This window comes from Carcharhinus amblyrhynchos, chromosome 9 (genome assembly GCF_965287045.1).
Source record: "Carcharhinus amblyrhynchos chromosome 9, sCarAmb.v2.hapA, whole genome shotgun sequence".
Lineage (NCBI taxonomy): Eukaryota > Metazoa > Chordata > Chondrichthyes > Carcharhiniformes > Carcharhinidae > Carcharhinus > Carcharhinus amblyrhynchos.
In genome coordinates this window covers 13979855-14007748 of record NC_137332.1, presented here as the reverse complement: position 1 = coordinate 14007748, position 27894 = coordinate 13979855, and the positions used below count along the sequence as shown (strand labels likewise).

General features: G+C 41.2%; 1 protein-coding gene across 2 annotated transcripts in view; it reads right to left on the bottom strand.

Moving 5' to 3' along the window:
• Positions 1-24955, bottom strand: part of znf326 (zinc finger protein 326) — a 37405-nt gene extending 12450 nt beyond the window's left edge. Inside the window, exons 1-6 of one of the 2 annotated variants that reach the window (XM_080195194.1) lie at positions 24795-24955; positions 14507-14572; positions 14159-14176; positions 10271-10352; positions 7397-7844; positions 1722-1890 (exon numbers count right to left, since the gene is read on the bottom strand). In XM_080195194.1, coding sequence (XP_080051320.1) covers positions 1722-1890; positions 7397-7844; positions 10271-10352; positions 14159-14176; positions 14507-14572; positions 24795-24906 — 895 coding nt within the window. In that variant the 5' untranslated portion in view covers positions 24907-24955. The remainder of the gene's footprint in view (positions 1-1721; positions 1891-7396; positions 7845-10270; positions 10353-14158; positions 14177-14506; positions 14573-24794) is intronic. The other variant, XM_080195196.1, reaches the window with a different exon arrangement.
• Between the last annotated feature and the right edge of the window lie 2939 nt (positions 24956-27894).

Genomic DNA, 27894 nt, shown 5'->3' with positions numbered 1-27894 from the left:
GAATCTTACTTTTCGAGTATTACTGTAACCACTTTTTTGTTCGAGTTGATCTGAAACCTACCACAGCAATAGCAGCAGCAGTCCTTAAAGTGGTTTGATTAACAGCAAATTGTTTAGGGCGGGTCTGGAGGTGGACAGGAATGGCCTGTCAAGCCCACCTTCATCATGTTGTTGGAAGTAATTAGAAAAATTACCCTATGTAAGTCATGGGGAAAAAAGGGAGTTTTAAAACATTGGGGCAATTTTCAACCAGCGTTCACTGTCAGAGGGTTGAAAACCGGGGAAAACCATTCTGAAGGGATTGCGTTCCATGATTTTCACACCCCCTTACTGGTGACGTAGCAAGGTTCACAAAGGCCAAGAGCCTAATTTAAACGTATTTTAATATATTTGAACATCAACCGCAACACCTGCCCCAATATAGTCCCTTCGCTATATTTTCAAACCGATGTTGACAGCAGATTCACCCAGAAGTGAACCTGTTGTGGGATCCCCCTGAGGTCGCAAAACTGAGTATAGGCCCCGGAGGAGAGGTACATGTATGGCACTGTGTCTTTACAAGCTGCTGGTGTTATTGAGGGGGAGAGGGCAAATGCCAGTGCTGACTGTTGGTTAGGTGTGAGCCAGGGATGGAGGGGGTTGGGGGTGTGTGTGGTGTGGGGGACAGAGAGATGCTCGTGTATATCAGCATGGGGGGTGGGGGTGTTCTTAAACGCCCCAATCTCAATGCAGCCCTTAGTGGTGTGTTAGATCCCACCCCTCAATAACAACATGAAACACATCCTCAGTTTTTATTTTGGACAAAGTGCCACACAATCTGGAGAGAAAACCTGTCTGTTTCTCTAGAAACTTGCCAATTTTCAGTCAGATCCTGATATTTTGCCATTTTGTTGGTAAGATTCCAGCATCCTTTTACCAGCAAAATAGACAATAATGTTTTTGAGGGGCTTTCACATCCACAGCTCTCAAATCCAGAGAAAGCTGCTGGGTTTTCTCTGTCTCTGTTTCAGATGGTCGCAGCTGCAAGGAGATGGAATGGATCAAGAAGGAAGCTTGATGAGAATAACTCAAATGATCCCATTTCTTTTCTTATAGGACCATAGGACTGTCCATGGCTGATCAATGAACTTTGTTCCATTTCTGGGAAAATCTAATACATTCACAGCTCGCATACTGTGCACACTAACTGCAATTGGTTCCAATTTTACCTCTGCCATTTCAACGAGAAATTAAACTTTTAGTAAAAGTTGCCCGATATCTAAGTAGGCAAATTACACTTTGGAACCAGCAATAACACAAAGATCAGAAAAATTTGACTTAAAGATTAGGTGGATTTGTCATGCTAAATTGCCCTTTAGTTTCAGGGGGATTAGCAGGATAAATACATAGGGTTACGGGGATAAGACATGGGATTGTGACTGATGCAGGCTCAATGGGCCGAATGGCCTCCTTCTGCACTGTAGGTATCTATGATTCTCTGAGATCCTGGTCTCCATTGTGTTACCCTGATTGGGCAATGAGCTGAGTGACAGCAGCGTCCTTGGAAAGTTAGGGCCAATTTTTACATACATTGTGAATAATTATGGATTTTTGGGCAGACATTTGGTGGTTGATTTTATACCAGATTGACTTACTCACAAACCTATTCTGTCAGTTAAGTTCCTTTGTGTTGGCAGCATTGACAGAAGCGAGCGTTCTGCATAAGGCAATGCAGTACTTACCAGCTGCTTTGAGTGCTTTTTCAGCAGCAGCCACTTTCTGTTTCTTTATTGCGGCTTTGTTGGCTTGTGCCCCTTTCCTTTTCATGCCTCTTCCAACATTTGATGAAAATCCACCTCTGTTGTATGACAGACCACTCCCAGATCTTGAGAACATATCTAAGTCTGATAGCTGTAATGTATTTTAAAAACCAAGCACAAGTGTTACAAAGCTGGCCATGAACATATCTAAATGTTTAAACAAGTCAATCTAGCCAATATGTCTAAATCTAACTGAACTCTGAAAGCTAACAAAGCTAATCTTTAAAAAAAAATTCTCAAAAAATCAAGCATGCACTTAACCAGTTGCAAGTCATGCAAACTTTACCTTGTAGCAACAAACTTTGGGGAGAAAAATTTCACTGTAATTTCAATACATGTTTGGAATATTACTACTCTTCAAAATGCTTACCATTGGAACTATCTAACCCATTAGGATTTACCCATATTCATTGCCCTTTAAAGATTGTTAGTGCTCAGAATTAACGTAGAAATTCCGTTCCCACTCCTCATAGATACATTAAATATTACCATTTCCTGTTAACTTCTTCCTCATCTCCCCTTCAAAATGACATGCCCAGGTCCTAGTTATACAATGAAACTATGCGCAATGATTCAGCCTTTGAATCTATATTAAGTAGTGATGTTTAAAATACCACCTAAAACTCAATCTGAAGATGATCATTAGATTACAGGTCACATTTTTAATAATTTTGTAATGACTGGAACAGCTCTGCACATCATTCGGGATACTATCTTAAGCCTTCAGTGCAACAGAATTGCTACAGGACCTCATTGTCCTATGTGGATAATTTTAATTCAGCAAAGTAGGCAGCTGCTAACAGAGGGCTGGTTTTGAAAGTCAATCATTCATGATATTAAAGCAGAAGATATACAAGAACTAGTGAACAGAATAGAAAAAGACCTAAATGTACACAAATCTTCTATGTGTTTGAAAGGGAATATTAGAATGTAAAATAATCTTCAGATGAGTGTAACTACAGCATTTGAAAACAGCCCTTAAATTAACAGTACAACACACAATATGCATCCAAAATTCAAATTTGAGGACAGTCAGCAAAAAATCTCTGGAAAAAGTCTTAAAAACTTTCAAAAAGTGAAAATCCCACTGGTTTACAAATATTCTCTTGTGTAACTACATTTTGACTTCACGCTATAAGAAAGTACATCTGTACACATCACTCCGCATTCTTTGCGGATGGAGAAAGGAGAAATCACATCATCTTCTGTGGTCTCCCTGGGTCACACCAGCTGTTGACAGGATACCTTTGGAGCAGTTCCAGCTGTGAACAAAGGGGCGCAGGGAGAATTACATTCCCCATTCAACCTCAGGAGATATACAACTGGAGCCAAGGTGTGTGGGGGGAGGGGGGGGGGGGAAACAAGAAAGGCAAAATAGCTAACCTTGTTAAAATTAGATCAGTTTGTTTATAAAGGAATGGACATGTGGTACATCGATGTTTCACATATGCTAATTTAGATGTGAATCATAACAGATGAAGAGGCCATGTATAAAATTACTCAAATCTCATTAATTTGAATAAATGACTATCCACACGCAAATCTTGATTTTTGAAGTCCTGAATTACTTAAAATTTGCTAGACTGCATTAACATGGCATTTTATCATTTAACTAATTTGCATACATTGACAAAACTGACTTCTTGGGACCAATTATGCTGCATCTGTATATTTGATAGATTATTCAAGAATGTTTGCTCAAATGTCCCTAATTTGAATCTCTTTCATTAGCTGAGTGCTATGTGCTGCAGTTGAGGTAAAAATGAATTATTTTATTTGTGAAGAGTTGTTTTCAAATGCTGTTGCCCAAGATTATTTTTGTGTTCTAATACTCATTTTTGATGATTGCATGCATATTTTGACCGATTAGATTTTTGCTGTTCTATTCATTAGCTCAATGCTGGTGTAAACAGGACAATTTTGCTCCCATCAATAAAATGGGGAACAAAAAAATCCTAAAATTGCCATTTCAAAAGTGTATAACCTCTGCAGGAGAATATTTTAAAACATCACTGGATGGTTACAGCATGCTTTGTAACTAAATTACTGGCATTTCATCACTGCTTTTATTCTCCCGCCATTCATCAGGAGGGAATAAAAACAAACCTGAATTGACTGCTGTATTCCAATTTTCTGGTGAAAAGCGTGATGTAATCTTCTAACACCCCAGGCATCAAGTAAATTATTTCAATCAGCCAGTGTTGCCTCATCAGAAAATGAAGCAATGTTTAATGTTGTAAATGCATCTTTCTACAGTTTTCCTAGTCTCACTGGAAGAGAAGTGATTTCCACTTAGTTGGGCAATGGCTGATACAGGTCTCATGAGCCCCGTGGCTCTTCTGCTACTCAAGGGCTCTTGGATTTTGTGTTGCGGCACTTGTTTTCTACTTTAGAGTGCTTTGCACACAATTGTTTTGCAGAAGCACATGCCACAGGTGCAGAACTACAGTCTAGGAGAGAGAGGCCGCGACTGCAAATGAGACTGGCAATTTCTCCTTGGGGAGAACAGCAGCAGCACAAACAGAAATATATTAAACAAATCAAGTCGAGAAGTTGGTGGCTTGGTTATTGATCGAGGATGTGATGATTTTATTTCCACTGCTATTAAGGGGAACGGAGTGAGAAGTTTCAGTGCTAATGCTGAAATATTTAAAAGCATTGCAATGTCAAGAGTTATTCAGCTACATTCTTCAAAACAGGGAAATGAAATTGGTTGTAAAATTTAAAAGTCTTGTTTTGTAAGTAGAAATATTTCCATTGGTACCAGCTGCTTCGCTCCTGCCCAGAATGCTATACCAGTTCTAGAGTTGAGAGAACACAACAAATGGGACAACATCCCACTGGGTAGATGCTGAGGGATACTACCCCTTGTGGGGGAACCTAAAACAAGGGGACACAGTTTCAAAATAAGGAGTCTCCCATTTAGGATGGAGGTGAGGAGGAATTTCTTCTCTCAGAGGATCATTAGGAATTATCTTGCACTGCAAGTAGTGGAGGCTCGATCATTGAATATACTCACAGCCGAGTTAGACTTTGTTGGCAAGGGTATCAAGGTTCATTTGGGGGCAGGTTCCTCAAAAGTGCAGCAGCCATGATCTTACAGAGCAGCAGGCTCAAGAGGCAAATGGCTTACTTCTGTTCCTATTTCTAATATTCTTATAGGTATACTGTGTAAACATACAATGTTCGTTGTCGGCTAAAGATTTGAAACTTAACATGGGCTGAAAATATAACATTTTTCAACTGTTTACCATGTGGAAAACACTTCAGCAAAACAATGCATAGCTGAAACATCTGGGAAAACATTCACTTTAATAAATCACAAAAGGCTAGTACACAAGTACAGTGAGTAATCAGGAGAGCCAATAGAATGATATCCTGTATTGTGAGGAAATTGGCAAGACCACATCTGAAGTTGTGTACTGTATTGGACTTCCTATTTAAGGAAATATGTAAAGGTGCTAGAAGCAGTTCAGAGAAGGTTTAATAGACTAATACTGAGAATAGGCAGGTTGGCTTATGTGGAGAGATTGAATGGGTTAGATTTGTATCCACTAGACATCAAGACAACTTGGTCAGAACCTTTAAGATCCTGAGGGGCATTGACAGGGTGGTTGTGGAGAGAATGTCTCCTTTCGTCAGAGAGCCTAGAATCAGAAGTCACTGTTTAAAAACAAAGGTGTTGCTGTTTTCAGATGGAGATGAGAACATTTTTTCCTCTTAGATGGCTGAATGTTATTAGAACAACTTCCTCTAAAAGGCATTGGCAGCAGAATCTTTGAATATTTTTGATTAACAAAGAGGTGGACGGTTATTAGGGGTAGACAGGAATATGGAGTTGAAGTTACAATCCAATCAGCCATGATCTTATTGACTAGTGGAGCAGGCTTGAGTAACCTACTCTTGCTCCTAATTTATATGCTTGTATGCACTAATAATGCATAACATAGCCAATTTGTTGGTTAACTTGCATGTAAATCATTTGTGGTTGTGGTATAGCTAAAGTTAATGGACATTCATAGCTGGAAAAGGTTTATCTAAAACCAGAAAGTCCACTGATTCAGATTTTGGCATCAGATGTAACTATGATACTGGCAAATAGCAGTACAACGTAGAATAGTTACAAAGCATATTTTAAGACATCCAGTGATAGCAAAAGTATACAGCATGAATGACCAAACATTTTAACCACTCAACTTCATCCACTATGAATACTATTAGAAAACATTCTGCAGTACACTAAAATCTAGACACCTAAACAATTTAGAACACTTCCCAAAATCACAAACGTGTGTATTTCATATTTAGTATACACTCATTTAGATGAGATCTCTTGCATCAAATAAGAACGATTAAACTAATCATCAATAACCAATGACAAGCCCAAATTGTCCATTTAATTATAAAAATACACAAGTCAATGGGCTTTCAAGGCACATTGTGCACACATCCTCAGTAATCTAAACATATCCTTGGCACTATTTTTCATATTTTCACCCAATTGTTTGTGTTTAATGGAGAATTGCTGCAAAATCCAATTTGCTGAATATAAATGTAAAATATAAATGTTTACAACTTTCAGAAAAAAGCATTACATCATCTTGGAAATATTCACGTTCATTTATTTTATTTAAGTGAATAGCCTGTCTTTATCACTGTCATAATTATCAGCCCTACCCCCTCCTTACCAGAAAATAGCTTTAGATTGATAAATGTAACATTTGCAAGATACCAGAAGGGGGGCATTGGTCATTCTGATTATCACCATAAATCATACCATATGTGTTTTCATGCACACAATGAGCACAGAATAACTTTTCCTTAAGGGTTCAGTTAAGCAGTGGGTTGGAGCACAGCTCCAGCAATCCTGCTCCAGGATTCAGATCAGAGGGTAAACCTTTAAAGAAATAAAGATAGGTATGGGCACACCAGATGGCCGAATCTGATCCAAGATCATTCCGAGCAAATCAAGCCTGGTATTAAAACTAAACTGGCACTGGGCATTTTCTTTTAAAGTGTTCTCAGACATGTAACAAGTCTTAAGAATTGTGCTGAATCCAGCACAATTTCCAAATCTACCTGACCATGGTAGGTGGATGTAAGAGCCAAAACAACCACAAGGTCCACCTGCAACCAAGCCTTCCACTTCACCCACGAGAATGCTGGTGAATTGGCAGAGTCATCGCTTAAGACTGCCACACGTATGAAAGCTGGTGCAGCAACATTTTTCAGACTTAAGTTCAGAGGAAATCTTACTGCAACCCAATGCTCTTGAAAATATGTTTAATTTTCAATTACCGAAAATCCCACCAGTGGAGATTATATTCCAAAATTTGAGAGGCTTTAGTGGTAAGAATAGTAACTCGAAACATTTTTACTGTTTGAAAAAAAAAGTCCATAATTAATACCTACTGTTAATAAAAATCAATTCACTTTTAAAACATTGTATTAACTGTGCTATCAATCAATTGTTTTAGTTCATGTGAATAATTTATTTTCCCTCACTAGCAAAATAATGCTAGTGACCAGAAAAGTTAATTTTGTACCCTTCATAAAAAGGTGGCAAGGGAATAGAATCTCAAAGATTCTGTACTTACTTCTCTGCCTCGACCTCTGCCTCCTCCTTGTCCTCCCAGAATCGAAAGGGATCCGCCTCCATAATCGTTGCCAGTATAAGCAAGCATTCCCCTCCCCCGAGAGCCTACAGATGAAGGCTTCGAAAGGAGTGAAGAAAAGCTGCTGTAGGAAGAGTAACTTCCTCTTCCTGTTCCTGTTTCCGTATCTGCCCACACCCTAGGCATTGAACTTGAATGTGTGTAGGTGTCATCCCAGTTAGACCTGCCATTATCATATAACCGGCTCTGGCTTCTACCTTCATAAGGGTCAAGGTATTGATCACCGAAATTCCTGTAGGAGCTCTCGGATCGATCAGGATAGCTATCCCCAAAGCGACTTCGTCCTGGTTCATGTAAATCGTAGCCAGATCTATACAGATCACGGCCATCCAGAGCAGACCTGGAGTCATGCGACTCATAAGGTCCAAACCTGGAAAAATTGCACAGTAAGGAAACCGGTAAAGTTACCAGTGACATACAATAAAAACCAGAACAAAACACTGTTTACCTGCTAAAAAGGGTTCAAATATTCATTCCCTTTTTTGTAGGTATATATTCTTGTTGACGTATATATAAATTATATACAGCATTAGTTAAAATATTAAATGTGCTATGAAAATAAGTTTTCAAACTCAAAAGGTAGCATTTACCTTGATCACCTTAAATTAGAAAGGCAGTCCGTGATTTCGAACTGTTCTTTTATATTTCTTTTTCCTGCATTAAGTCCTTTTCGTATTGAAACCATGAGACAATGCAGTTACTGCCCAGAGTATTAAATGTTGACCATTTAATATACAAGTCGCTACTTTCCTTTTTAAATGAGCATGAAAACTTATTTACAATAAAGTTAAAGCATTTCAGTAAAGTGATAAAAACCTACCTACAATATGAAAGCAAGTCAGCAAGAATCATAAGCAGCTAACTTTTAGGATATTGTCTGAATTCTTTATACAAAATTATGCATATATTTGCATTGAAGTTCTTTTTATAAAATAATTACATTCTTTGAACAAGTTTCCAGAGCATTTTTCTTTATGCAAAAGTAACGGAAACTCATTTAAGTTTTCATATCTGCAGCAATTTAGCATGGAAGTTAAAAAATAATGATTGATATAGCTTCTGTAATTTCTGAAATCATCAGTATATTTATATGTTGTGGATTTGTTGACATCTTCCGAGAGGTAAAAGCCAGACTTTCCAAGTCAACTCACTGATCTTATCATCTGCACCTTAGTGCACAAACAGTTTATTCGGAATATACGTTGGTAAACTTATTCTCTAATGGTTATTTCAGCCCTTTTTAAAAAATTAATTCATGGGACATGGGCAGTGCTGACTCAGCCAGCATTTACAGGCAATCCTAAATTGCCCATCAGAAACAACCTAATTTATCACTTAAGCATTTTAAGAATCAACTTCAAAAGGAAAGCTTACAAATCCTTTCACATATAAGCATACAGAATGATGACCCAGATCCTACATCGGATCCTCAATTCCAAAAGCAATGCAAAGTCACCTTACAATGCTGAGACAGCAAGCCTCAATCCAGCTTTGGAAGAGCATCATCTAACATCTCTATTTTCACCCTCTCACTGTTCCTTCCATTCAATCATTGGACTGGGGCAGCGTCAGCAAGTTCAGCATTTATTGCCCAACCCCAGGAATGAGAATGTAGTGGTGAACTGCCTTCCTGAAATACTGCAGCTCATGGTGCAAGTACATCCACAGTGCTAAGAGATAAAGACCCCTAGTGACAATGAAGGAACAGCAATCTGGTTCCGAGTCAGGAGGTTTAACAAAGTAGTTACATTTTCAGCGTGGCTTCATGCCCACTGGAAACACAATTAAAGGTGAGCTTTGAGTAAAAACATAAATGCTCATTAGGGAAAGCATTTTACTGTCTCCTCTGTCTGAGTTATGTTTGAAACCATTTCCATCGTACTTCCAACACCACAGTGTTCAGATATTTTAATTTACTATCTCCATTAAGGATCAAGCAAATTCAATGCGAGATGTGCTTTCACGTGATCCTCTCAATTTCTTCACGACAACATTGGTAAGTGTTTGTGCTCATTAGGTGTTGAGAGAATGGAAAGTTTTTGCAAGTTTCCAATAAAATTATTAGTGATATTTCATTTTTTTCTAATGAATTTAAAGCCACAAAAGTATTTGCCCCTCTAAGGGGCTCTGTTTAACCATCTCATCATCATCAGAATTGTCACTGTACTGTTACCCAAGAATGAGAAATATCTTCTGAAAATAACCCATCGAGCCCAGAAATTAAATAGTATTTCTCTGAATTCAAGAGTTTTTATCTTGTTTGGAGGCTACATAATCAGGAGACTTTACAGCTTACTATAAGAGCTGAGATTTTCTCCCTCCACCCACCTCCCCAGGTTATATTTCAATCTACAATCAGAAATCTGTCACTTGAAAATACATGTTTAATGTTGGTTATGCTGGCTTTGGTGACCAGTGACCAACTTCTCCTGGGGTTTTATCTAAGAAAAAACACTCACTCTCTAAACCCAATAGGACAATGAAATAATTAAATCACACCCATTCTGCTTTGGTTAAAATGCCAGGAAATTTTCAAAAGTCTAATTAGCAGCTACCACTGGAATAAATCAACCACTGCAGTAGAAAGCAGGCCAACGCAATTGCCTTAGAAATGAAATAATTGTGCCCAGTTATGAATTTTTAAAGGCAACTTGCCTGGTTGACTTGACCTTATCGGAGCTCCAGCATGGATTTGAAATGTGTAATTAGTTGAATACACTTTCCTTAGCATTGAATTAAAATTCTGCGGCATGACTCTAAAGATACATTATAAGTGACTAGGATCGCTTCACCTACCTTTCATTCCTACTAGGATAAGATTCCAGGAAAGACCTGGAGTTCCCATAAGAGCTACGCTCATAGTCACCACTCATCATACCTTTAATTGAAAGAAAAAACAAAGTTAAACTTTTCAGTTGAGCACTCATTAAAATGAATATTTACATTTAACAGTTAACTAATGAAATATTTAACAGACCAATCACTTGCAGCATTCAAAAATAAATGGCCAAGTTGGGCATCAAGGCAAAAGGGAGACAAAAATGATCAAAATGCAAGCAACAGCTGACTGGGAGAGCTGGACTGGATTAGTGAATACTCCTCATTTTCATTTTCTTTGTATTAACGCACATGCATTCAGCTTAAATCCCCATCGTGTTCATTCTGTGGATAAATATAGAGCATAGCATGATCATACAGACATGTGGCCCCAGGTCCAACAATTGTTCTCTACTGAATTGGCTGAGCTCTGAGAGCTAGAGAATTCACTAACATGCACTCTTCGGACTTTGGTGTGAACAACAAGCAAGTAACAACATGAATCATGCTTGTCACCTGAAAAATTTGAGACACCTGACTTTTAAAAAGGACTCTCAGATATTGGCACCTATTTCCCACCTCTGCTTTCACACCAATACCAGCCTCTTGTCTATTCTGGCAGCTTTCTACATTCTTCCAGTTCCTGCCCAAGGCAACAGCGGTAAATTGTGAACATTTTCCCTATTTTGCAAACTATCTGAATTTTCCTACACAGCATACTGAAGTATGATTTATGTATTTGAAATGCTAACTGTCCAACTGAAACCAGAAGATTACCATACGTGTGCAACCATTTATAAAAGCAGCATTTTGGAAACTTTCTTTTTCAGAAATCTACTTTAGAAGAAAGAAATTGGGAAGACTCCATTCTTATTGGCCTAACAAAGCAATGGTATTCTTAAATGGAGTGGCACAGCAGCATAGTGGTTAGCATTGCTGCTTCATAGCACCAGGAACCCAGGTTCAATTTTGGCCCTGGGTCACGGTCTGCATGGAATCTGCATATTCTCCCCATGTCAGCATGGGTATCCTCTGGGTGCTCTGGTTTCCTCCCACAGTCCAAAGACATGCAAGTTAGGTTGACTGGCCATACTAAATTGACTCTAGTGTCAGGGGGATTAGCAGGGTAAACATGTGGGGTTATGGAAATAGGACCTGGGTGGGATTGTGGTCGTTGCAGACTCGATGGGCTGAATGGCCTCTTTATGCACTGTAGGGATTCTATGATAATGACCTGATCACATTTTAATCAACTACTGTTTAGCTGAAACATTTCAAACTGCTTACACAAATATTAAAAATGGAAATAGTCAACACTTGGGCAGCTCCATACAACTATTTTAAACCCTCAATTCTTCCATAGGATGTGACTATTTTCCCAGCACAGTTTGCTCTTGAAGAGGTGCCCTTCGATTTACTCAATGGAACCAAGTTAGAAAAACACATGCTCCATGGGCATCCTACCATGTAATCCGCACTGCACACGAAACCAGAAACACTACTTTCATTTTATAAATTTTTTTTTAATGCGACAGTCGTCTGCTTAATAGCTGATGAAAGATCATTGGCCTGAAACGTTAACTCGGTTACTCTCTCCAGAGTGACTGCCTAACCTACTGAATATCTCCACCACCTTTTGTTTTCATTTTAGATTTCCAGCATCTGTAGTATTTTGTTTTTGCTTAATTGCTCCGTTGCCTCTACCCTAGGTGAGCCCAATTTGGTGGTCACAGAGCAAATTTTCTATTCATATTTTAGACCACATATATGCTGCCCCCCTGCCACTTTTCACCAATCATATCCACTTTCCCCTTGATAAATGCATTTCTTGAGTCAAGCTTATTGCAACTGAAATGTAAAACTTGACATTAATATTCTCCATGCTGAATATTTTTCAAAACCTGCAAAACCCTGAAGTAATAAGAGCTAGACCTTTTGATTTTTATCAAAAATTCACCCGCTCAAGCAGTCACAAATAATTGTACTCAACAGACTTAATCACAAATTACTGCTTAAGCTATTCATTTCAGGAAATTCATTTGCTGCTAAGGCGGGAGCCTGGGATTTACGTTCTCCGATTGAAAAACATATAATAATTAAGGCAGAGACTCGTGTAGTCAGAAAATAAGGAATCAATGCTTCAGGACAAACTTCAAAGTTCCACATCTTCACAGGATATGATAATCATGAGCAATCCCAGGGAGATTTCAAGATATTAAATTCATTTTTCAGCTGTCTAAGAGATGTGCCCAAACTCCTGAGTTGATACTTGATTGTGCCTTACATCTAGATTGCATTTTTCACCTGCCCATAATTTAAATTTTGCTTGCAAATCTGATAGCATTTCTGAGAAATTCTGCATGCCAGATCTACAGCAGCTCCAACCAGAATAAGCAAATGCTAGGTTTTTACAAGACTAACACCGATTTGAACAGTGCGTAAAGCTGGTAGCAATAGCTGGGTTTACCCAGTGATTAAATTGGAAAGGCTCATCAGCCCAGCGCATATAAAAAAGTAGCCGATTTGCTACAGCCAGGTAAAAGTTGAAGCCTGCCATACCCAAGTTCTGCAATTAATGTAAACAAAGCCCAGACCATCATGCAAACCAACACCCCATCCCACTTCCAATCCATCAACTCTTGTCTATACTTCCTCTTGCCTCAGAAAAGCAGTCGGCATAATCAAGGGCCCACGCATCCTGGACACATACACTCACTTTTTTCCATCAGGAAAAAGATGCACAATTCTGAGGTCACGTCCCAACTAAGAGCAGCTTCTTCCCTGCCGCCATTGGACTTTTGAATGGACCTATCTTATATTAAGTTGATCCTTCTCTACACACTAGCTATAACCGTAACACTACATTTTGTACCCTCTCCTTTCCTTCTGTGAATGGTATGCTTTGTCTGTATATCGTGCAAGAAACAATACTTTTCACTGTGTACCAATACATGTGACAATAATAAATCAAATATTAGAGAATTAGGAACAGCTCTAATGAAGGGTCATCCAGACTTGACATGTTGGCTCTATTCTCTCTCACACATGCTGTCAGACTGCTGAGATTTCCCAGCATTTTATGTTTTTGTTTGTTTTCAGATTTCAGTATCCACAGCATTTTGCTTTAATCTTAGAGAATTGGGAGCATGCCAATTTTAGTAATCTTTCAATTTGCCTTTTAAAACTTTCCCTAAAGGCATTTATAAAGAAATGTATTTGCCAAATAATGCAATTTTGCAATTTCTGTGACACCTATTGCATCAAGTTCTGCAATGGAAGACTGAACACTAATCAAATACTGTGTTGCCTTAACTAATTTTGTAAACTGCAAGAAAATAAAATAGCACAAATACACTTCAGACTTTAACATGCAACACACCACAGAATCTATGCTACAGGGTTCAACTTCTGATTTGACTTCATTATCACTACTATACTATCAACCTCATTAGCAGATTTTCCATTGAGTTAGATTAATCAGATGTTAACTGATATTGTATTAGCAGTGCAAACTTTATAACTGCTTTGTAGGGCAAACTGCTAATGTATCTTGATCCCTGTAGTACATTTGAAAATTTAGCACAGTAAGTGCAAATTGTTTGACAAGATACAGCTTAAAACATCACATATGATGGTGTTAAATGGTTTGCTTTATAAGCAAAAAAGACCCAATTTTGAGGTGGGAACTCTGACTGTCAGTCACTGGGATGGTTCGTAAATCCTCAGGTTTTGCAGTACGAAGCTATCGTGCAAATATGTGAAGGACCTGGAGTGTTTCTGGCATGCAAAAAAAAAAATCACTTCCATTTGCACACAGCATATCCACTGAAAGATGCTAAATTTAACAAGAAATACATGGAAAATTACCCAATACTTCCACTTCGCCTAGGAAAACAATAGAAATATTATTTATGCACTATTGAGCTTTTAACGATGGCAAAGTGCCCATCAGTTGAAACTGGAATACAAGCAATAAATGTTTGGAGTATGTTACACAGCATACTAACAACTTCTAGAGTTGAGGTCACTTCAAGTGCTAACAAAACATTATAGATTTTATTTCAGATTCACAGTATTTACTTTGTACTGATAAACGCAAGATGCCTATTGCACTACACAAAATTGTAAAGTGAAATTAAACGTGAATATTGAAGCCTGGTTGCATTGCAGATCCTCGGTACTCCAATGGGTATTGCTCAGTCATTCAGATCCCACCTGATTTCCAGTTGTCCCTTGTGCTCCAACTGCTGTTGCTGCCACTGTTCAGCCATTCCGATCCACCTGTGATGGACCAACGAAAATTCAAATCACAATTTAGCCCAATGATAAACCAAATAAAATCCCTGAAATTCTCAGCTGGCTGTAGTATTGCCTCATTGAGGCTTCTCAGCCTGACTGGTCTTGGATGGATGCAATTTTCAATTATATTTTATTCAGACACTGCTGACGAGACTTTCAAGATGTTAATTTCACACCAACCAGCTGAATAACATACATGGAGTGGAATATGTTTCAACATACCAGTAATTTGTGGGATTGAGATTGTCTCAACTATACATGGTATGCATTATATAAATTTTCCTGGTGATCATGATTGCAAACAAATCTATGGATTCTGAGATCAATGAGTAAATCTACTATTTGATGTGGTACAGCCTCACAAACCAGAAGGGCCTCAGGAGAGGCACGGTAGCAGCAGTTAGCACTGCTGCTTCTCAGTCCCAGGGAACTGGGTTTGATTCCCGGCCTGGGTAAGTGTCTGTGTAGAGTTGGGTTTCCTCTGGGTGCTCCAGTTTCCTCCCACAGTCCAAAGAAGTGTGGGTTAGGTTGATTGGCCATGCTTAAATTGTCCCTTAGTGTCCTGAGATGTGTAGGTTAGAGGGATTAGTGGGTAAAATATGTAGGGATATGGAGTTTGGGCCTGGGTGGGATTGTGGTCAGTAGAGACTTGATAGGCCAAATGGCCTCTCTCTATACTGAAGGGTTTCTATGATGATTTTTATGGTTTCTAAGAGCCTGAGTTTTGTACTGCTAAAATTGTTTGTCTAATATTCAGTCTTGGCTGAGCCAATTAAACTTTACCTCAACACCCATCCAAGCTGAACTTCCAATTGATATCCTCCAATCAAAGACTGCCTAATTCTATTATTACACGCCTGTTCAAGTTCCTCTCTGCTTAAACTATCGTATTGAAAACAATGCAGCCCAAAGGCTACCCCCAGAATTGTTCACCCTTTATTGCTCAAGTTGTTGACTCGTCAGCAGCTTTGATGGAACATTCTCGCGCTTGTGTCCAAATCCTTCTGCAGCGTCACCACCCCTTCCACCTGTAATTTTACCCCACTCTTGAACTTTGTTCTACTCTTATGATGGGACGACAGTAATACCTCAAGCTGCTAAACCCCAAACTCTGATTCCCTTCCTAAATCTATTTTACTTCTCTCTCCTTGTTTAAGACACTCCTTATAAAGCACCTCCAAGACTAAGCTCTATTGGACCCGAACACCATTTTAGACAAGACTATTGTTTTAAAAAATTAAGCCTCTAAACTACCTAGGAAAGTTTTTTTCTTTTATATTACAGAATGCCAAGCCACAGTATAACACATAACCTAAGCCCATTAACATATAAGTGCCATGGCAGCAATCGACACAAAGACTTGCTTATGTAGTGAAACTACATGGACAAGGATATTTCCAGAATGAACATTTTAACACTTCAGAAACTTGCTTGAGTAGGTTTCATGCTAAGAACAGATTAGGAGCCATGAAAACCAAAGAGCCCAGGTTCAATTTCTAGTCTGTACTAAGTTAGCTGATATCAGCCCGCAGTGTGGTTCAGACTATTGCGTTGGAAGAGGAGGAAAACATTTCCTAGATCAGCCTCTATTCCCTGTCAAAGATTTCCTATTTGAAATATAGAAGCCAAGAATAGTAGGATGACAATGCTTTGGTACGTTGCTTTATTAAGTTACAATGACCACACTTTAAAAAGCACCTAACTGGTTGTCTGCAAGTGCTTTATGCTATTCTGAGGTTATGCACTATGTAAACACAAGTCCATCAATATCTTCTGCAGCCAAATAATCTGCTACTCCCATCAACATTAATTTGGAAATAGCTGAATGAGATATCAGAGCATGGTCAGCACCCCTGGAAAAATACTTCAACAGGGAGTTAACAACTTCAATTTATTACATTGCAGCACACCCAGGTAGCTAAAGCTGTCTCTGTAATGAGCACTGCTTAGCTTACACAAGCTACAAAAGGCCAAAGCTACGTATATCAACGTTGGGTTGCATTCTCACTTTGCTGAACTACTTCATGATCAGCACAGGATGCAACTTGCATCTTGCTGTACTGAGCAAATATATTGTTTACTCATGTTCTATGTAGTATATCTATCTCACATTAATAGACTACTATGTAAAGTTAAAGCACATGGGATTGCAGGTAAAGTCTTGAATGCTGGCTAGCAGGTAAGAAGCAAAAGGTTGGCATAAATAGGTCTTTTTCTGATTGGCAGTGACTAGTGGGGTTCTGCAGGGATCTGTGTTAGGATCCCAACTGTTCACATTATATATTAATGATCTGGAAGAGGGAACTGAATATATTATCTCCAAATTTGCAGATGATACAAAGTTGGGTGGGAAGATTAACTGTGAGGGGAATGCAGAGATGCTTCAGTGTGATTTGGATTGGCTGTGTGGGCATCTGCATGGCAGATGCAGTATTATGTGGATAAATGTGAGGTTAGCCACTTTGGTAGCAACAATAGGAAGACAGATTACTTGAATTGGTGTAAATCGAGAAAGGGCGTACTCAACAAGACCTTGGAGACCTCTCGCATCAGTCGCTGAAATTAAGCGTACAGGTACAGCAGGCAGTAAAGGCAGCAAATGATATGTTGGCCTTCATAGCGAGAGGATTTGAGTATAGGGACAGGGATGCTTTCCTGCAACTGTATAGGGCATTGGTGAGGCCACACCTGGAGTATTGTCTGCAGTTTTGATGTCCTTATCTGAGGAAGGACATCCTTCCTATAGAGGAAGTACAGTGAAGATTTACCAGACTGATTCCTGGGATGGCAAGTCTGTCGCATGGGGAGAGATTAAATTGATTAGGGTTATATTTACCGGAGTTTAGAAGAATGAGAAGGGATCGCAGAGAAACTTATAAAATTCTAACTGAGTTAGACAGAGCAGATACAGAGAGAATGTTCCCAATGATGGTGGAATTCAGAACTAGGGGTCACAGTTTGAGGATAAGGGGTAAACCTTTTAGAACTGAGATGAAGAGAAATTTCTTCACTCAGAGGATGCTGAATACATGGAATTCACTACCACAGAACATAGGAGGCCAAAACAATGTCTGATTTCAAGAAGAAATTAGATATACCTCTTGGGATTAAACGGATCCAGGGTTATGGGAGGAAGGGTTATAGAATATGATCAGCCACGATCAAGATGAATGGTGGTTGTAGTTAGGTGCATTGGCCATTCTAAATTCTCCCGAACAGCTGCTGGAGGGTGGTGACTTGGGGATTTTCTCAGTAACTTTATTGTAGTGTTAATTTTAGCCTACTTGGGACACTAATAAATAAACTTTTAAAATGCTTTACAGCCAAATAAAGGTTTTATTAAACTATGCTCATCATGAAAACTACACTGCAGCAAGCTATTCTAATGGCCAATGCCCTACACGGGGAATGGAAACTTTTAATTAAAAATTCTTATATTGCCACAGTATGAAGAATTTCCTGAAATCAGTCCCACAAATGAAATGTTGCACATGCATACTTTTAATGCCCAATTTTAATCTCGTAATCCTATTAACAAGACTCAAAAAAAAACACAAAAATCTGGTGGGGCGGGGGTTACTGAGAACTGGTAATGACTACAAGAACTCGTATCGAAACATGACACTAAGAAACATCATCTCTCTCTGCATGCTCAAAAGGTCGAATAGCCTACTCCTGCTTCTAGTTTCTATGTTGCTTAATATAAGAAATCTCATCTTGTGTACAATCTGATGTGTGAAATACAGCCAGGCTCTACCCACCCTCTTCAACTAAATACCTGTCAGAATCCAAATACTCTATGGTTCATGTACTGGTGGATTCATTTGCATAAGAATTGTCAACAAGGTTCTGAACATTTGTAAATGTGGAGATCCTGAACTTCCTTGTAGTAGCATTAAGTAAAGATGCTAACAATATCAGATATTGACTCAAGACCCATCACAGGGCAGCACTTTTAAAGAAATGTATTCACTGGTGGGGAAGGAAGGGAGTGACTGCTTGCTAGGCCATTTCAGAGGGCAGTTAATAGTATATCACATTTAGATCAAACAGGTATGGATGGCAGATTTCCTTCACTAAAGAACATTACTGAACCAGGTAGGGTTTTATCAAGAGTTTCAAGGTCATAATTAAATGAGATTAGTTCATTATTACAGAATTATTGAACTAACTGATTTTAAATTCCCTGGCTGCACTGCAGGATTGGATCATCAGGCCAGGCCTCAATTCCTAGCCCAGAGACATTATTGTTGGGCTACTGCCCTTCAGCAAAGTAAACAAACATTTCATATTCACAAGAACTATGTCTTAGCAAAGCTATGGTATGCATTTCTCTGTGTTTACGCCAGTCCAACGCTGGCATACCCACATCATTTCTCAAAGACAACAGAATACTCCCTAACCTAGGGCAATCATTTTATCATAACAATTGTAGGGTGATACCAGAAATGTGCAAAATGTAAAAGTGGAACCACTAGTTTTACTTGTTTCCTTTCCACATAATTTTAAATAAATTTATACACATTTGTATCAGAACTTCATAACAAGCAAAATGAAAGCACCACCCACAATGATCACTAGATGGAGCCTGTGCTCTGTTCCAGAAATATAAGAACATAAGAAATAGGAGCAGGAGTAGGCCATCTAGCCCTTCGAGCCTGCCCCGCCATTCAATAAGATCATGGCTGATCTGTCGTGGCTCAGTTCCACATTCCCGCCCTCTCCCCTAACCCTTAATCCCCTCGCTTATCAAAAACCCATCAACCCGCGTCTTAAAAATATTTAGCGAGGCAGCCTCCACCACTTCAACAGGCAGAGAATTCCAGAGATTCACCACCCTTTGAGTGAAGAAGTCCCTCCTCAACTCCGTTCTAAACCGCACCCCACTTTATCTTGAGGCTGTGCCCCCTAGTACTACTGTCCTTTCTGAGCGGGAAGAGTCTCTCCAGCTCTATCCTATCCATCCCATTCATCATCTTATATGTCTCAATGAGATCTCCCCTCATTCTTCTAAACTCTAACGAGTACAAGCCTAGTTTATTCAGCCTCTCCTCATAGCTCAACCCCCTCAACTCCGGCATCAGCCTAGTAAACCTCCTCTGCACTCCCTCCAAGGCCAAAATATCCTTGCGTAAGTACGGCGACCAAAACTGCACACAGTACTCCAGCTGCGGCCTCACCAATGCCCTATACAGCTGCAGCAAGACCTCCCTACTTTTATATTCAATCCCCCTCGCTATGAAGGCCAGCATCCCATTCGCCTTCCTGACCACCTGCTGCACCTGCAGGCTGGGTTTTTGCGACTCATGCACAAGGACCCCGAGGTCCCTCTGCACCGTCGCCTGCAGCAGTTTTTCGCCACGTAAATAATAGTCCTTCCTACCATTATTCCTACCAAAGTGGACCACCTCGCACTTGCCAACATTAAATTCCATTTGCCAGTTCCTGGCCCATTCGCCCAGCCTATCTAGATCCTTCTGCAGACTCTCCACACCCTTGTATTGAGTGTTTGTGAATAGACAACAGGCAATGTCTGTAACGTTCATGAAAATACTAAGTTTTGCTACCCAACATGTCTATTCTGGGGTCTAACAACAACTCAGCACCAGGGACTTTGGTTCGATTCCACGCTTGGGTCAGTGTGTGCGCGCGTGTGCATGTGTTTGTGTGTGTGGAGCCTGCACATTCTCCCCATGGCTGCGTGGGTTGAGCGTTCCGGTTTCCTCCCACAGTCCAAAAGATATGCTAGTTAGGTGCATTGGCCATTCTAAATTTTCCTGAACAGCTGCCAGAGGGTGGTGTCTTGTGGATTTTCTCAGTAACTTTATTGTAGTGTTAATTTTAGCCTACTTGTGACACTAATAAATAAACTTTTAAAATGCTTTACAGCCAAATAAAGATTTTTTTAAACTATGCTCATCATGAAGATGTCTTAGCATCAGAGATGTTAGGGGTAAATTTTTCACTCCGAGGGTGGTGAGTGAGTGGAATCGGCTGTCATCAGAGGCGAACTCACTGGGGTCTTTTAAAAGACTTCTGGATGAGTATATGGGATTGGGAGTTACAAATAGTTCTGTGGCTTGGTAGGTATGGATGTGATCGGCACAACTTGTGGGCCGAAGAGCTTATTTGTACTGCAGTGTTCTATGTTTTATGAAAACTACACTGCAGCAAGCTATTCTAATGGCCAATGCCCTACAGGGGGAATGAAAACTTTTAAAGATTCTTATATTGCCACAGTGTGAAGAATTTCCTGAAATCCGTCCCACAAATGAGGTGTTGCACATGCATACTTTTAATGCCCAATTTTAATCTCAATCCTGGTAAGACTCAATAAAAAAAACACAAAAATCTGGTGGGGCGGGGAGTTACTGAGAGCTGGTAATGGCTACAAAAACTCATATCGAAACACAATGCTAAGAAACATCATCTCTCTCTGCATCACTATTCCATCCCTATTCAGCTCTCAACGACAATTGTCAAAATAGGTGTGACAGGCTGACAGACCGCCAACCTTTGATTTCATTCATTTCAAAATAAATTCCTTGTTACTCAATCTCGAAAGTGGGTAAAGGCACTGCAATTTCATGCTTATAATTCTTTCCAGGTGCTCATTAGAGGGTCTTCAATCAGAAATACCCATTTGCATATGAATATCCCATTTAGAAATGGACTCGGTACAGACAAAATTCTTTCAGTCTCAGGCAGTCAACAACAACTTGCATTTACATGGTGCCTTTAACATCCCAAGGATTACCAAACAAGATTTAACAGCAAGTCATACAAGGAGATTTATTTTCAAGCAGGTAACCAAAGATTTGCTCAAACACATAAATAGGTCTGAAAGGGACATCTTAAAAGACAAGAAAGTGTGTGTTTTTGAGTTTATGGCCAAGGGAGCTGAAGACATTGCTGTCAAAGATGGAATGATAACTGGAATGAGCAAGAGGCCAAAATCAGAGGAACAGAGAAAAGCTAGAAGAATATCAGGAGGAGAGAGATGGAAGAAAACCAGAATGAGAACCTGAAAATTGATGCATTGCTGGACCAGGAACAAAAGGAAGGCAGCAAGCAGAGAGCTGACAAGGAATGGGATTTGATGTATCAGGCAACCATCAGTTTTGGTTGCTCTGATTTATGGAGGGGGAAAATAGGAGACTGGTCAGGACAGCAATATACAGACATGTGACAATAACAAATCAAATGAAGAGAGGTGGACGAAGCTTTCAAGAGATCAGCTGTGGCAGGGGCTATTTTTAACAAATACCTAGGAACATATTGCTGAATTGCGCACCTGTATGCAATACTGAATTCGGGGAAACGGTCCTGATCATATCAATCAGTAGCTGGTGTTTATTTTTTTAAGGCCATAGCATCCATTTGACCCACTGAGTCTGTGCCAACATTCCAAAAGTTAGCACTGCTATCTTGCAGCACCAAGGACCTGGGTTCAATTCCAGATTGGGTGACTGCGTGGAATTTGTACATTCTCCCCGTATTTGCGTAGGTTCCTCCAACTGATACAATTTTCCTCCACAGTCCAAATATGTTTAGGTCCGGGGATTGGCTGTGCTAAATGCGTGGGGTTATAGGAATGGGCCTGGATAAGATGGTCTCGAAGAGCGAGTGCAGACTTGATAAGCTGACTGTCCTCCTTTTGCAATGTAGGAATTCCCACTTTTGGCTCAGCATTTCACATACTACATCTAGGGAAAACTAATATAAGCCTGATCAAGCACATGCAGCACGGATTCATTAAGGGGAAGTTGTGTTTAACAAATTTATGGGATTTCTATGAGGATGTGACTAGTGTGGTAGAGGGGAACTGGTGGATGTGTTTTTAAATTTCCAGAAGGCATCTGATAGGGTGCCTCACAAAAGGTTAGGGTGCACGGAGTTGGGGCTAAGGTGTTAGCATGGATAGAAGATTGGTTGTCTAATAGGAAGCAGAGAGTTGGAATCAATAAGTGCTATTCTGGTTGGCAATTGGTGACTAGTGGAGTGCCACAGGGATCAGTGCTGGGGCCTCAACCGTTTACCATTTACATAGATGATCTGGAGGAGGGGGCTCAGTGTAGGGTAACAAAATTTGCTGATGACACAAAGATGAGTGGAAAAGCAAATTGCGTCAAAGGCGCGGAAGGTCTGCAGAGAGATCGGGATAGGCTGAGTGAGTGGGCGAGGACCTGGCAGATGGAGTACAACGTTAGCAAATGTAAGGTTATCCACTTTGGTAGAAATAATAACAGGAGGGATTATTATTTAAAAGGCGAAAAGCTGCAGCATGCTATGGTGCAGAGGGAGCTGGGGGGTCCTTGTGCACAAATCGCAAAAACCCAGTTTGCAGATGCAGCAGGTGATCAAGGCGAATGGATTGTTGGCCTCTATAGCGAGGGGGTTAGAATATAAAAGTAGGGAGGTCTTGTTGCAACTGTACAGGATACTGGTGAGACGGCATCTGGAGTACTGTGTGCAGTTTTGGTCGCCACATTTGCGGAAGGATATATTGGCCTTGGAGGGAGTGCAGAGAAGGTTCACTAGGCTGATACCGGAGCTGAGGGGGTTAGCCTATGATAAGAGATTGAATAGACTGGGTCTGTACTCGTTGGAGTTTAGAAGGCTGAGGGGCGATCTTATAGAGACGTATAAGATAATGAAGGGGATAGATAGAGTAGAGACAGAGAGATTCTTCCCACTTAGAAAGGATAGCAGAATTAGAGGGCACAGCCTCAAAATGGCAGGGGGGAGAGTTTAGATCGGAGTTGAGGAGGAACTTCTTCAAAGGGTGGCGAGTCTCTGGAATTCTCTGCCCATTGAAGTCGTGGAGGCTGCCTCGCTGAATATATTTAAGTCACGAGTAGATAGGTTTCTGATAGACAAGGGAATTAAGGGTTATGGGGAGAAAGCAGGAAAGTGGAACTGATCCACTTCAGATCAGCCATGATCTTGTTGAATGGCGGGGCAGGCTCGAAGGGTGAGATGGCCTACTCCTGCTCCTATTTCTTATGTTCTTATGATCAAAACTCTTAATTACAGTAAACTATGCTATGGATATCCTTGAATCACATGCAAAAAGCTACATCGATTAAAAAAGTTGAAAATAAAAAAATAACGTTTTAAAACCAGTTATTCAACTTGAAGTTTGAAATGTAATTACAGGGACGGCATGGTGATCAGCCAGCTAACTCACACTGCCGGGGATCTATGTTCAATTCCAGCCCCGGATGAGTATGTGGAGTTTGAACGTTCTCATGTCCAGGTGGGTTTCCTCCCACACTTCAAAAGATGCGTTGGTTACGTGGATTGCCAATGCTAAATTGTCCCTTACCATCAGGGAGATTAGCAGAAGTTACAAGGATAGGGCCCAGGTGGGATTGTTATTGGTGCAGGTTCAATGGGCCAAATGCCCTCCTTCTGCACTGTAGGGATTCTATGATGAGTTGCCCTAGGAAGCCACTCAAAACTTTAACACTCGTATTTGATCTTATAATTAAATAAGCCTTAACTGAGCAGTTAATCAGCAACTGAAGTAAGTACTTATTCATTAATTGATTTGAAACCCGGAATGAAACACTGGATTGAATCATATTTTCCAGAGGTGCTCAGAATGTAAATAAACGGAACAAAGAGATGGTGTAGAATTATTACGTGAATCCAGAATGAGACGAAAAGCTGTGAGGCAGCCTGAGGAGCGGCTGCTGGCTGTAATTTACGATCCGGCGGGCAGGCGGGCGCGGGGCTCACTACAATTTGGGATCCGGCGGGCGGGCGTGGCGCTCGCTACAATTTGGGATCCGACGGGCGGGGCGCTCGCTACAACGTAGGATCGAGCGGGGTGCCAGCCGATGGCAATGGGGAGCTGCGCGGGAGGAGAATCCGCTATCCTGCGCTGACAAAATGGCGGCGGCCCGGCGGAGGTTGATGAAGCGGCGCTGCTTGTAGCTACACAGCCTGTAGCACACACTCTGGGGGATGGAGAAGCGCTGATTCCTCTCCATACAAACATACAGCCCCGCCCGCCCGCTCAGCGCCGCCGCCATTTTAAATCAGCTGCGCCGCCCCTCCGGCTGCAAGCGCCCACAGCGGCACAGACCCGGCTCCACCGCTCCCAGGGCCACCGCCGCCTCCTCTCCCCCACTGCGGGGCCTCGGAATGCCGCCGCCTCCACAGCAAAATACCGAATATCAGCGGGCACAGCTCCTACCTCTTAGGCTATCTGACTCTGTAGAACCCCAGGCCCGGCTGGACCCTCTCAGTCCCTCGGTGTCGCTGACTCCCCAGCCGCGACTCGCTCCTCTCAGACCGTCCATGTCCATTCGCCTGCTGCCCGGCCCCGGGTACTCACTGTCCCGCCTTACTCTTCCCTCCCGGTGTCCCCTCCTTACTCTTCCCCCGCGGCTCCCGGTGCCCCCTCCTTACTCTTCCCACCGGCTCCCGATGTCCCCTCCTTACTCTTCCCCCGGCTCCCGGTGCGTGTCCGTAATACTCTTCCCCCGACGTCCCGGCTTTAGTTTTCCCCCGGTTCCTATCTTTCGCTAATTAACTAGACTAACCTTAAACTCATTCATTTAACAGCAAATGTCATTCAAAATATTGTTGTAAACAATTTGTTTTCACTCGCTTGTTAGCATGTAATATTACTAATCGTTTTCAATATTACCAGCAAGAATGTTACACTATATGAATGGGTTATCCAGGCTTTTCCTACACTGAATGAACGCATTTAACTCCTGCACAGAATCAATACACAGAGGCGTGACCAACTGTCCTGTATTTTAAGAGATTGTTCCTTATCTTGACAGTTTCTCGTGTGCAAGATGACCAAAGAGACAAAGCGTGCAATAGGGGTCTTCACCAGCAGCAGATGGGAGTAACGGCACACACTTGTTTCCCCCCTATTTCTAGAACAGTCTGTGGGGAGACAATGATTTGAGCTGCAAAAGGGCTAATAGTCACACAAGTTTAAAAATCACAAAGACTGAGGAACAAAAGTTTTAGAGTAGCCGTCACAGGTCATTAGTCTGGCAAAGCACATAAATCAGACATCTATACTTGGAAAATGGGAGTGATCCATAGAAACGAGCTGTACTATAACGCTTTCATGCTGATCAGATATAATGAAACAAGCACAAAGTAATTGTGATTGGATTATTGCTAATTAGAACATAGAAAAATAGAAAAACTACAGCACAAACAGGCCCTTCATCCCACAAGTTGTGCTGATGATATCCATACCTACTAGGCTTACCTATAACCCTCAGTTCTATTAAGTCCCATGTACTCATCCAGAAGCCTCAAAAGACCCTAACAAATTTGCCTCCACCACCACCGACGGCAGCCGATTCCACTCACCCACCACCCTCTGAGTGAAAACCTTACCCCGACATCTCCTCCGTACCTACTCCCCAGCACCTTAAACCTGTGGCCTCTTGTGGCAACCATTTCAGCCCTGGGGAAAAGCCTCTGAGAGTCCACCTGATCAATACCTGACATCATCTTATACATCTCTATCAGATCCCCTTTCATCTCTTGTCTCTCTAAGGAAAGATCAAGCTCTCTAAACCTATCCTCATAAGGCATGCCACCCAATCCAGGTAACATCCTTGTAAATCTCCTCTGCACCCTTTCTATGGCTTCCAAATCCTTCCTGTAATGAGGTGACCAGAACTGAGCACAATACTCCAAGTGGGGTCTGACCAGGGTCTTATACAGCTGCAGCATTATCTCCCAACTCCTAAACTCAATTCCTCAATTGATGAAGGCCAGTACATCATACACCTTCTTAACCACATCCTCTACCTGCAAAACTGATTTGAGAGTCCTACAAACCCAGACCCCAAGATCCTTCTGGTCTTCCACACTGCTAAGAGTCTTACCCTTAATATTATATTCTTTCGTACCATTTGACCTGCCAAAATGTACCACAACGCATTTATTCGGGTTGAAGTCCATCTGCCACTTCTCCGCCCAGTCTTGCATCCTATCTATGTCACGCTGCAACTTCTGACTTCCCTCCAAACTATCCACAACACCTCTGACCTTCGTGTCATCAGCAAACTTACCAACCCATCCTTCCACTTTCTCATCCAGATCATTTATAAAATCACAAACAGCAAGGGTCCCAGAACAGATCCTTGGGGCACTCCACTGGTGACTGACCTCCAGGCAGAAAAAGACCCATCTACAACCATTCTCTGCCTTCTGCAGGCAAGCCAGTTCTGGATCCGCAAAGCAACGTCCCCCTGGTTCTTATGCCCCCTCACTTTCTCAATAAGCCTTGCATGGGGGAACATTATCAAACATCTTGCTGAAGTCCATATAAACCACATCTACCGCTCTTTCTTCATCAATGTGTTTACTCACATTTTCAAAAAACTCAAGCAGGCTTCTAAGACACAATCTGCCTTTAACAAAGCCGTGCTGACTACTTTTGATCATACTATACTTCTCTAAATGTTCATAAGTCCTGTCTCTCAGGATCTTTTCCATCAACTTACCAACCACTGAGGTTAGACTCACTGGTCGATAATTTCCTGGGCTAGCTCTATTCCCTTTCTTGAATACAGGAACCACATCCGCAATCCTCCGGAACCTCTCCTGTCTCCACTGATCATTGCCAGAGGCTCTGCAATCTCTTCCCTTGCCTCTCACAGTAACCTGGGGTACCTTCCATCCAGTCTCGGCAACTTATCTATCTTGGTGCTATTCAAAAGCTCCAACACATCCTCTTTCTTAATGTCCACACACTCAAGCTTTTCAGCCCGCCGCAAGCCTGCACTACAACCACCAGGATCTTTTTGCACCGTGAATACCGAAGTAAAGCTTCCCTGCCATTTGGTCATTCACACCCTTTGTCCTCTCTGTGGGCTGCCATTAGCAGTCTTTTGCCCTGGTTTCTGTGGCTAAGATTCATCTTTCATTTCCTCCCCCTGCAGTGTAAATATCTTCCTATGTCTTTTAGCTTTGACAAAGGCTCATCTGGACTTGAAACATCAGCTCTTTTCTCTCCTTACTGATGCTGCCAGACCTGCTGAAATTTTCCAGTATTTTCTCTTTTGGTTTCAGATAGCAGTAATTTGCTTTTATCAAGAAAATAACACCTTGGACAGCATAAAGTGGGTGGCATGGTGGTTAGCACTGCTGCCTCACAACACCAGGGACTTGGGTTTGATTCCCGAGGTCACTGTGGAGTTTGCACATTCTCCCTGTGTCTGTGTGGGTTTCCTCCTGGTGCTCCAGTTTCCTCCCACAGTCCAAAGTTGTGATTGGCTATGGTAAATTGCCCCTTTAGTGTCAAGGGAACG